Here is a 12005-nt window from a genome sequence, read left to right on the forward strand (position 1 = left end):
GCTTGTCCATCTTCTTCACCACTTTATCATGAGCACCTAGAACAGTCTGGCATAGCAAAGGCACTCATATTTGTTGAATGAGTCAATGAGTAGATGAACAAAAGTTATTCTATAAACTAATTTTTAGAGTAACACATCTTTATAGTATATAATTCCTGAATATTAAAGACATTTCATTTATAGATCCCCATAAATATCTAAATAAATATCAAAGGTCTCTAACACATTAGTCATACACAAAAGAAAAGAAAATAAGAGACTTTCAGGTTGTCGAAAAAAATAGAAATAAAATACAGGTTCTCAAACATCAATATAAAAAATAGGTTTTCATGCTGATACCTGGTTCTGCTGATACAGAGACGCTGGACTGTTGGGTCCAAAGAAATATTTTTTATTAAGGTATTTGTTTTTAATGTATATAGCTTTTGCCTCCCTTTGATTTCGATCTCTGGAAGTTATTGCCCGGAACTGCTCAATGTCTGTCCAGCACGTAAGATCCATGCTAAAATGAAAACAAAAACAATGTCTAGCTCTTCACATTTATTTCTCTAAATTCTACTAATTACCAGATTGTTGTTTTGATGGAATTTGGAAAGTAGCTATCTTGACTAGTTGCATTAGATCATGGAAATAATGAACCCGATATTGTACCTCTGATCCCTTTCTAGGCCAGTTAGGTTGACTCTATTATACTCCTAATCCTGGCTAAATATATGAATGATTACAAAGGAGTATTGGGATGAGGAAAAAAATATATATATCACCATATTGGTGGGATCTCAGAGTTCTTTCATTAATTTCATCAATTTCAAAAACAAATGAGAAAATTTCCACAAATCTCATGTCATTTGACCAAAGGCCAAATTTAGGATAATCCTCATCTTAATGGGTACAAAAAAATTGAATAAGGACCAGGCACAGTGGCTCATGCCTGTAATCCCAGCACTTTGGGAGGCCAAGGTGGGCAGGCAGATCACTATAGGTCAGGAGTCTGAGACCAGCCTGGTCAACATGGCAAAATCCCATCTCTACTAAAAATACAAAAATTAGCTGGGCATGGTAGTGCATGCCTGTAATCCCAGTTACTGGGAAGGCTGAGGCATGAGAATCACTTGAACCCGGGAGACAGAGGCTGCAGTGAGCTGAGATCATGCCACTTCAGCCTGGGCAGCATAGTGAGACCATGTCTAAAAAAAAAAAAAAGAAGAAGAAGAAGAATGAATAACACCTACTGTTTGATAGCACAATAAGATGACTAGTCAATCATAACTTAATTGTCCATTTTAAAATAAAGTGTAACTGGATTATTTGTAACTCTGAGGATAAATGCTTGAGGAGATGGATACACCATTCTTCATGATGTGCTTATTTCACACTGCATGCTTGTATCAAAACATCTCATGTACCCCATAAATATATACACCTACTATGTCACCACAAAAATTTAAGAAATTAACAAATAAAAAATAAAAAGATACAAAAATCCTCTTTACAATGAAGAGAAACTATATACAGTGAAATTTGGCGCCAAGATCTAACCAGTTTCTGTTAACTAGGGAGAAAATTACTAGAAGAAAAATATATTCAAGACCTCAGTTTATATTAGATAAGTATGTTATAAGGTTCCAATATTCTGGGTAAAAAAAAATGTTTCATTTATATATCAGTTAATAAAAATTATAAAATACTATAATTTCAATATCTCAATGAAATATAAAAAGGACACATTCCAGAAATAGTAATTAAAATACCAGTCTAGAGAAATGAAAAGGAAGAAACAGTAGAAAAGAGAAAAAATAAAGCACAGTGGTGGTTTAAGCTAGCCAATGCTAAAAGTATTAACATTGTGTAACTACTTAAAATGACAATTTGGAAGTTGCTACAATTAAAATGTACTTCAACTTAAAAAAGTTACCCATACTGATTTCAGATAATCATGTTTGTCAGTTTTTATTGGCATAGGTAAAATCTGTTACAGCACCAATTCACTATTATATTATGTTGAATCAAAACTAGTAACTTAGAAAAATATTTTCACTGAGAAATACATGGTTATGTCCCTCACCTTGAAGAATGATTCTCAAGAAACTGACGGAAATGTTCAAACTCCAGTTTGTTGTTAAGCAGATCACTAAACTTAAAATGCTTGTATTCTGCAGGAACATTATCCCAATATTCTGTTCGTTTAGAGACGTTAGAGAGTGATAAAATGCCAGTTCCAATTTCACAAGTGGTGTCCTAGTGAAATAATACTTTTCAGAAAAAAGTCTCTTAAACACAACAAATTGTTTATAATTTTAAGTAGAGAAACTGAAAGAAAAATTAACCATTAGGCTAAGGCCATTTAACAATTCAATGGCAGAAGTGGCTTAAGACTTTTTGTGTTTCAGATTCTAACATATCAAATTCTGTTCTGTTTGTTTTCATTCCATTCCCTTCTTTTCATAAATATTTAGTAAACATTCACTGTACAAAGCACTTGCTTGCAAAATATTAACTTTATTATATTTTTCTAAGTATAGAAGTAACATGTCTTTTGTAATAAGAAAATAAAAATCATACATAATACTACCATTCAAAGATAACCACCGTTAACATTTTTAAATATATCCTTCCAGTCTTCTTTGTATAATACATGCAGTTTATAAAAAATGAAGAAAGGTATAAAAATTAAAAATAAATAAAAAATAAAAAATGAAGATTAGATACTATGATGGTTGCATAGTTCAGCAGATTGAATTTATAAAGAGATTTACAATGTCAGATGTAGTTTTAAAATATGAAGATAGGATTATGTACCTATTTATAGTTTTGTGACCTGGTTCTTTTTCTTAACAGTATATCATAAACATAAGACATTATTTTATAATATAATTTTCAAACGTTATAGAATAATACGTTACTTATCTAATAATGCATTCTTCAAATATAATATAATATGATATGATATGATAATATAAATATCACCTTCACATAAAAGTTAATTTTTAGGTAATTTTATGACCTCTGATGTTTCGTGAACAGTTTACAAGCCCTAAAGGGCAAAGAGGAAAAGAGTCTTATTCTTTAAAAGGCCCTTCCTTATATAATTCCTTACATAACTAATTCATCTCCCTATTTGTTTTTGTAAAGCGTCCATGAGATAAGCTACCAATGTTTTAAAAATTAATTTTCCTTATGTAGAAGGATTGTGGATAGCGTTATAAAGTTAGGTTCATAGAGTTTACAATACCTTATATCATGCTACCTTTATGGATTTTTATGTATACTTTGCAAGATAGTAGTAGTATATCAAATAGAGAACTTCTGGATAAGAATAAAAATTTCAGATAGGTACAAAGAAGAAAGTTTAAAAAAAATCACCTGAAACCTTACCACTCAGAGTTAACTACCTTTAATATTTTGGTGAATATCTTTTCAGATATTTCTTTTTATACATTTGAATACATGCAGAAATACATACATAATTTTACATCAACAGGATCATACCATACCAGTGTTTCTGTTTCAAAAATCTTAATATATCTTAAACATTTTCCAGGTTAATTAACTTATTTTTATGTAGATGTACACATTTAATTTTATGGCTTTATGGATTTATTATGTTTACTTAGCCAATCCAAAAGATGCAATTTTATGAATCAAAATAACAGTTTAATATCCTGGTCAGTCCTAGGATCTCTTTACTGCCTTCCCCAATTCCTATCCATATATTTTTTCTTTATTGTTTTCCCTATTGCTGTCACACAACAGTTTCTTTTCTGTTTAGAAAACTCAATTTAACTCTTTTGTAACCTGACAACAAATAGAAAGAGCAGCTGCCATACAGAAAATAACTGATAACCTTCAAAGGGATATAACACAGTTGAAGGCTCAAATGTCTGGTCTTAGACAAGGCAAATGAGTGGCTTGACTCCCGGTGCTGCCTCATCTGCTTTGTTTTTCTGGCTCCCTTGTCAAACATGTCAATAAAATGCAACACCTGTCAAATGCGGCATGCTAGGCAAAGGAACAGCAAAAAAATGAAACTGCCTATCCCCTACTCTGTAATACATGATATCCTCAATTTACAATTTCCCCCTGCCCAATACATAAAGTGGTAACCCTCTCCAGGATAAAAAGTTTGTTTTTCTAAGTAGAAAGTTGTCTCACCTCAGCTTTCTTGGAAAATGTCTCTTTATGCAAAGCCTGTAGCTTTCTGAAGTATGTGGAGTCTAACTGTCGAGTTTCTTCCACCAGCTCCACCTAAAAAAAATAAATAAAGCTTGTAATATCAATAGAATGTACAATTTGCTAGTAACAGTGGGCTGAAAAACAAACACAGTTGCCAATAAAGCAAATTATTTTCAAGGCAAAAGCAGGAAGATAACATAGTTCAAAAGATTAGCTACAGCAGGGTCACACTTCAAAAGGATGCAATAAAAAATGCATACATTTCTGTGTAATGATATAGTGCCACCAAAGATCATTCCTCCTTTCTGGACACCCCATGTAAACTTACAAACAATGCAAATATATTGGTCATATTTACAATTTCTGTTCAATATAACAGGATAATAGTCATGAAAGCAGATGCCACTAGCTTTAGGAAGCAAATAATTCAAAAAACAAGAAATGACCAGACTCCATATTGTTATTAGTATGTGAGCAAAGGCTTTAATGCTGTAGTAAGAGAGGAGACAGTTAATCATCAAATGAAACCTCGTATCAGGTCTCTGTCTTCAGAGTTTGTAATGCACTGTTTCATGTAGTCAGGAGAACAAGACCATTCTCTGTTTTTCTATTGCAAGGAAAAACTAGCTTAGCTGAAGAGCTGCCTGAGAACTTTCTGTATTTAATAGTTAGCTTTGGTAGTCTGCTGGTTTATTCTTTTTGGGAAAGTGTCTACAGAATACAGTCAGCTGGGCTTTTAGAGAAATCCTCATACTTCTAGAAGGAAGTTTCTAGAACTAAGAGAGATTTATCTTTCCTCCTATTAAAAACTGTACCATTTGTTCCATGCATTTTATAAGAATCATGACTAATGCCAAAACTTTTTGGTTTAGGGAAGTTAGTTATAGTTCCAAATCTTTTTTTTAAATAACTGCATCCTCTATGGCATACTCTGCATTTAAAATAATGACTGGAGAGAATTTTTTAAAACTTCATCAGATTTCCAAATTTTCCTACTGTCATATATGCATTTTTATAGTAAAAAGGATGCTATGCTAATTTTTCAGGACAAAGAGAAATCTAATTATTTTGGTCATTGAACTTAGTAAATCACAACAGTTGTTTCAGTCACAATCCAGTAAGGTAACTCTATCCAAGATGTTTTGGTATTAATTTTATATGTCGATCTAAGAAGTTGCTGAGGAGATATGAGCAAAGAATAGCAATGCAAGGACAGCAGAGTTCCACGTGAAATGGCCTTTGGTACACAGTACATGCATTAATTTAATATAAAAAGTATACATAGATGGTTTTAATTTGTGATTCAGTATAAATATTTAAACAAATTGCCTCCACCTTTTAATAAAAATAGTGAAAATATTCAAGCACTGAGGCTTAAAATGACCTCTTTCAGGATGACAAAAGACATGTTGAAACTTGTATCCAGTCAAGCAGTCTGACCTGATGAACATCTGGGGGTACTTTAAAATAGAAGCACTGAAGTCAGAGGATCTCCACAATACATAGGAAACGTTTATGTTTTCTATGGATGTAATATTTACTGAAACTCATCTAGCATAAAATGAAATAGGCTTTTCTGTTAATCAAAATTAAGGCTACTGCTGAAAAATAGCAAGAAGGGCATATTTACTTATTCACAGGAAACCAAAACTCAGATTTCTCTACTCTGACATATTTGTACAGAGAGCAAAAAATGACATAATGTCTTTTGTTAGGTGATAATAGGAAAACTGGCACAAAAAAAAAAAAAAATCAAGTGGATAAATATTACCCTGCCCAAGTTTTGAGTCTAGCCAAATCTTAATTCTAAATCTTTGGTCCATGTGAGACCTGTTTCAGTTTTTCTCTTGTGAGTTAACAATGCTGCTTATCGTCAGCAGTAAACCTGATGATTTTTTTGTAGTAAACTTCAGTGGTTTTGCACTCAATTTATCAGTGGCACAGTACCTTTTTATAAGCAGTTTGGTCTGATTTTACCATCTTTGTCCATGGCTCAAGAAGGAGGAGAAGGATATATTCCTCTGCTGTGTCAAAAAGGTCTTCAAATGGTGGCTGTATTTTCATATAAATTTCTTTTTTTTTTTCCTGTTGGAGTCCAATGTCAAGGGTGGCAGAAGGAGCAACGTATGTGGCAAAAAGATACTGAAGAAGAGGCAAGAAGGGAGAGGATGTTGGGAGAAGCCATCATGGTTAGCAGACACCTCAGCATAGGCATTTTTTAAAAACTAAGAGAAGGCAAATAAGCCCATGTGATATTTTTCTTGAAAATATGGGTAAAACTACTTAACACAAAGCAATACATCTATATGAAAGACTTTGTTTTTCATTTTGTTTTCCAATTTCTTTACCAGTAATTAGTCAATTAGCCAATTTTTCTCAGATGACAAAAATCTGAGTAAGCATTAAATATTATCATGGTAAATTTGAGTTTATGTGCCTCTTTTTTTTTCCTTTATGCTCACAATATTTCTAACACATTTGTGTTAGTTTCCAAAGTGGCCTGAAATACTTTTTTTGGAAACAAGAGGCAAGAATACACCAGGACTAAAAAGCTGGCTATTAGTCTTCTAGTCTAGAGACCGAACAGACTACCTGCCCTACAAAATTGAGCTGCAGAGTTCTTAAGACTCTTTCTAATTATCCCTTTACGCCATTAAGTCTCTCCACCTGGTATCCAATGCTGTGAAAAAAATACAGGAAAAAAATGAGTAAATGGAGGCTGGGCACATTGGCTCACGCCTGTAATCCCAGAAACTTGGGAGGCCAAGGCCAGTGGATCAATTGAGGTCAAGAGTTCAAGACCAACCTGACCAATATGGTAAAACCCCCATCTCTACTAAAAATACAAAAATTAGCCGGGCATGGTGGTGCACCCCTGTAATCCCAGCTACTCAGGAGGTTGAAACAGGAGAATCATTTGAACCTGGCAGCAGTGAGCCGAGATTGAGATCATGCCACTGTACTCCAGCCTGGGTGACAAAGTGAGATTCCATCTCAAAAAAAAAAAAAAAAAAAAAAGAGTGAATGGAAAGATATACATAGAACATCTAGCAAACCTGCCACAAAGATTTGTTCCATTCTACTAATTGTCTTGTTTCTCAATAGTTACGTATATCTGAGAAGCAATGTAATAACATTTTGTTTAAAAAATGTTTGCATACTGGATATGTTATGCCCTGAACATTTTAAATAGAGTTTTATTAAGAATCTCAAATTAATTTGTACTTTTTGTCAATTTTATTTCACATACTTAGAATTTGAACCTGATAACATCTAGACTCAGCATAGACAGATACAGATATAAATTTGTACCAAACAGCAAGTAATAGTCTTATTTAAAATAATATTTTAAAAGTCTTAAAGGATCCATGTTAATAACATAAGCATTTACCACATACTGCATACTTAGACAGTTGGCTAGGTGCTATGTATGCAAAGATTAATGAACAAGAGTCAATGCCTGTTCTGAAGAAGCCAATTTGGTGGTGACATGGAGATGAATATCGATGGTTATAATACAGTATGATAAGTGCTATAATAGAGGTATGTATTATAAATAAAATCATCAATGATTCTTTTAAGCTCATCTCCCATTAATTATCTTTCAAATTTTACATTCAAAAACAAATTTTCTGTAATTTCCCTAAGTCTTGCTGTTTTGCCATTTCATACCATTGCACATATTGTTCCTTCCATCTTGGATGTCTACACTACCCCACATATGTTGTCTGCTTGATGAACTAATTTAGTGTTTAAAACCAACATGGATTTCTCCTCCTCTAGGAAGCTTTCACTCACATTCTTCCCCAACAATCACACTTGCTGCTGCTATGCCTGTCACTCTATAATGCAGTTATGTATTTGTGTGTCTTCTCCTCTAGATTGAGATCCTTGCGAGTAAAGACTGTAGCTTATCCACCAGTGTATCTCCAATTCCTAAAACTGTTCTTGGCAGACAGTAGATGCCATAAACATTTATGAAATTTTCCAAATCCCCAGAAAAGATTCACTTAGGTATTGGAATAGGGAAGGAAATAATTCTAGAAACTTTTCAGAGAGAAAATAATTCTTTTTTCAAGAGATGGGGTCTTGCTATGTTGCTCAGGCTGATTTGGAGCTCCTGGGCTCAAGCAATCTGCCCACCTTGACATCCCAAAGTGCTGGAATTAACAGGCATGAGCCACCATGCCTGGCCTCCAGAAGATAATTGTTAAGCTGAATCTCTAGAGATAAGTTGGAGTCAATAATCAGACAATAGAAGAGAGTTGATGAGACAGATGGCCCAAGCAGAAGCAAAACACAGGTCAATGCCTGGAGGCTTATGGGAGCTTTAAAACCTAGAGAGACTTTAGGCTTCAAAGACTGGCTAAAGGAAAGAGGTAGAATAAGAGAAGATACTTTAAAGGGGGTAGGGACCAAAGCATGAATATGATCTTTTATCCTTTGTTAAGGAATTTGAATTTTTACCTGAAGATATAATGGGGAATCTCTGAAGGATTTTAACTGAGGAGTAACATCATTGGCTATGATAGTTTAAGATCAATATTTGAGGCAATTTGGCAGTTATTTTAATAGCTAGACAAGAAATTATATGCCACCTTCACCTCTTGCTTGCTTTTTTGCAATAGCCTCTTAACTGGTCTTCCCAGACTCCTCTTTGCTTTCTTAACAGTCTATTCTTACCACAGCAGACAGAAAAATCCTTTTGTGCAGCACTCCTCTGCTCAAACTCTCTAGTGGCTTCCCGTCTCACACATAATAAAAGTCAAAATGCTTATAATGACCTATAAATGGAGTTTTTGGAAGTTTTGCAATGATGAGGAGACAAGGATTATAGTTCAGGACCTGTCAGTGGGGAAGTCCCTATAAACATTCTAAGCTCTCAAAATACCCTGAGAGCAAGAATGGACTAGATATTGACTCCAGCCTTGAGTTTTTAATGTGCCAAAAGAAAATAACTGCCAACCTACAATTCTATGTCTAGCAAAAACACCCTTCCAAAATGAAAAACAAAATAAAGATGTTATAAATCAGCAGACAAAAACAGAGACTTCATCACCAGCAGACCTGTACTAAATGAAATATTAAATGGAGGCTCTAGACAAAAGCAGAATGGACTAGAAAACAATGGAAAGTACAAATACGTGAGTAAATATCCATAAATATGTAACTGCAAAATAAAATAATAATAATGAATTAAGTCAGAGGAAAAGTAAAAGAGCCTGAGAAATAGAAGTCAGAGATGACATAAACCACGTCAGAGTAATGCTGCGAAGCCAAATGAAGAGCTAGCTTAAAGATAGGAGACAGCAATAAACAGTGTGAGGAATATACATATAATATATATATAAGTAAAGAAGTTAAAGCAACAAAAGAATCAAAGGTGCTGGTTAAAGTGCAAGTGAAATTATCTACTGTGAGGTCTATGACACATAGGAAAGCAAACAAGGTAAAAATCAGGGTAGTAATACAGTAATTTGCAGGGTAGAGTATCAAAGAACCAGTGGTTAAGATAAGGGAGAAGGGTATGTAGAGTAGTTAAAAGAGAATATTGAAGTTCAGCATATAATAGGCATTCAATAGATACTTGCTGAGTATATATATGGGATATGAGTGTCACAAAGTGAAACTGATTTGAAAGGGAAATTTCACAGGTCAAGAATTTAAAGCTGGCAGGGTGTGGTAGCTCATTCCTGTAATCTCAGTGCTTTGGGAGGTCAAGGTGGGAGAATCACTTGAGGCCAGGAGTTCCAGATTACAATGAGATATGATGGTGCCACCGTACTCCAGACTGGGTGACAAGAGTGAGAAAAGGGAGAGACAGGCAGACAGTGAGAGAGAGAGAGAAAGAAAGGAAAGAAACACACAGAGTTTTTAAAAGTAAACTAATTAAAATAATGTAATACTTAGGTAAATTATGAGACTAAAGATTAAAATTATCAAATTAACATTTTAAAAGGTAGGATTTGCTCCAATAATTCCAAATTCACTTCAAAGGAAAGAAAATGGAACAGCCCAAATTACTTACATTAAAAATCAGTAGTCAGGTTAAATTAGGGCAGAAATACTTTTCTTGAAAAATGTTTTCTTCTTTTGCAATTCAGAGCTATAGTTTTAACAGATTTGATGTGCTACATATCAAACTCTCATATATTGAAAATTCTGATGAGTACAAGAAAATTTCTCATATAGAAATCAGGATAACTCCTTTGATTTTTTTTTTTAAATGAGAACAGAGAAAAGGTAAAAGTAGGAAAGAAGTTGAAATGGTGGCTAGAATAACAATGACAGCTGATAGGATTTTCAGCCTCTTGTGGACACCTGAATCTATTTCCCTTCTGTTTTACTCTCAGTCTTGCCTTTACTCTTTCTGTTTTATCTTTAGGATTTACTGCTGTCCTCAATACCATGAGATACTTTACATGTGATTTATATAGTCTACTACTATACCTATACCATGGTGGACCCTTCATGATGCCTTGTTAAAGCTGAGTTGCTGTATTTGATTGTATCCAATTGCCTTGGGCTTTTACCTTTGTAAACTTTGCTTTATTATTTTCTTCAAAATAAGTTTCTCTTTAATTTACCACTTACCATATTAGTAGAACAACTTTCTCTCTCTGACCATACTTTTCATCTTTTTATATCTCTTACCAGGCTTTTCTTCACCTTCAGCACAATCTGAAGCTTCTTCTTGTTCTCTAAATAAATCATGCACCAACTGCTTTATCTTACTTTCTTAGACAATTGGGACTGAGAATTAACTGTCTATTATTTCAACTATACTCTTACCAACATCCTTAATTCCTCCCCATTCTATCCTCAAGTTCCTAATAAAAACATGACAACTGACTCCATTATAAATAAACTTCAAAAAAAAACTTAGCTGCAATCAAAAAGCTTGTTACACTTTTGCTTATTTCTAATCAACACCATTTCCCATTTAAAAACAGCTGTGCTCTTTAAAGCTCCCAACTGTATCCTTATACTTCTTCACTTTCAGGAGACTTTATCTTCCACTTAACTGGGAAAAACCACTGGTATAAATGCCCTCAACTCTCCTCTCAAGAGCTCTCTCCTAAACTTTTTTGTTTCTCTGCTATCTCAAAGAAGACATCTTTCCAGTCCTACTATTCAGGTGTGCTCCACCACGTTCCTCCAGAGCCTGCAACACCAATCATTTCCTTAGTGCCTTGTTTCCTTCATCTACCTCTCCACGGTTCCATTTCCTTCTTCGTGCTACAAAGTTGTTGAAATCTAGGGCCTCTCTCCTTCTAAAATGTTTTTCCCGACTCTGTTTTGCCCTCAAACCATTACCCTACTTCTCTCTTCCCTCTCTCTATAAGTCTCCATAGTCACTCCTCAATCTATGGCAGTCTGGCTTCCATGCCAATGACAATGATCTCAAAGATCACTAAGAACCACATAATCGCTAATTCAGTAGCTTCTCTCCTTACTTTTCATTCAGCTTGATCCCATAGGCAGCTTTAGTACTGCTGATTATCTCCTCTCTCGACTCCTTTCCTCTGACTTTGCCAACACTTTCTGTTGATTCTCTGCCAATTTCCGCTTCTTCTCAGGCTCTTTGCTGACAACTTTTCCTCCATCCCTCCCTTAAAAGACGACACTCACTAAAGTTCCATGCTCAACTACACCTTCTCAGTTCACGCCCTTAGAGTTTCTCACATGAGTGAGGCACTCCCTCAAAGGACTTTTGTATTCTGCACTCTATCCCTTCTATGCCCTCTATCCTCATCTTCTTTTCCCCTTTCACTGAGCTTCTATTCATCCTAAAGACTCAGCTTCCTTGGCTCCTGAAGTGTGGCTTAAGT

General features: G+C 34.5%; 1 protein-coding gene and 1 non-coding gene across 2 annotated transcripts in view; one reads left to right on the forward strand and one right to left on the reverse strand.

Moving 5' to 3' along the window:
- Positions 1-12005, reverse strand: part of RGS22 (regulator of G protein signaling 22) — a 162911-nt gene that overhangs the window by 46344 nt on the left and 104562 nt on the right. The window contains exons 14-17 of the mRNA XM_064384452.1: positions 6121-6315; positions 4153-4245; positions 2066-2238; positions 340-502 (exon numbers count right to left, since the gene is read on the reverse strand). Of these exons, the coding sequence (XP_064240522.1) occupies positions 340-502; positions 2066-2238; positions 4153-4245; positions 6121-6315 (624 nt within the window). The remainder of the gene's footprint in view (positions 1-339; positions 503-2065; positions 2239-4152; positions 4246-6120; positions 6316-12005) is intronic.
- On the forward strand, positions 2706-2772 carry LOC135278172 (small nucleolar RNA SNORD77). The gene has a single exon (XR_010345725.1). It is a non-coding gene; the product is annotated as a small nucleolar RNA SNORD77 (small nucleolar RNA).

The sequence above is a fragment of the Aotus nancymaae genome, unplaced genomic scaffold (genome assembly GCF_030222135.1).
Source record: "Aotus nancymaae isolate 86718 unplaced genomic scaffold, 86718_ANA_hifiasm-v0.15.2.pri h1tg000036l, whole genome shotgun sequence".
Classification (NCBI taxonomy): Eukaryota; Metazoa; Chordata; class Mammalia; order Primates; family Aotidae; genus Aotus; species Aotus nancymaae.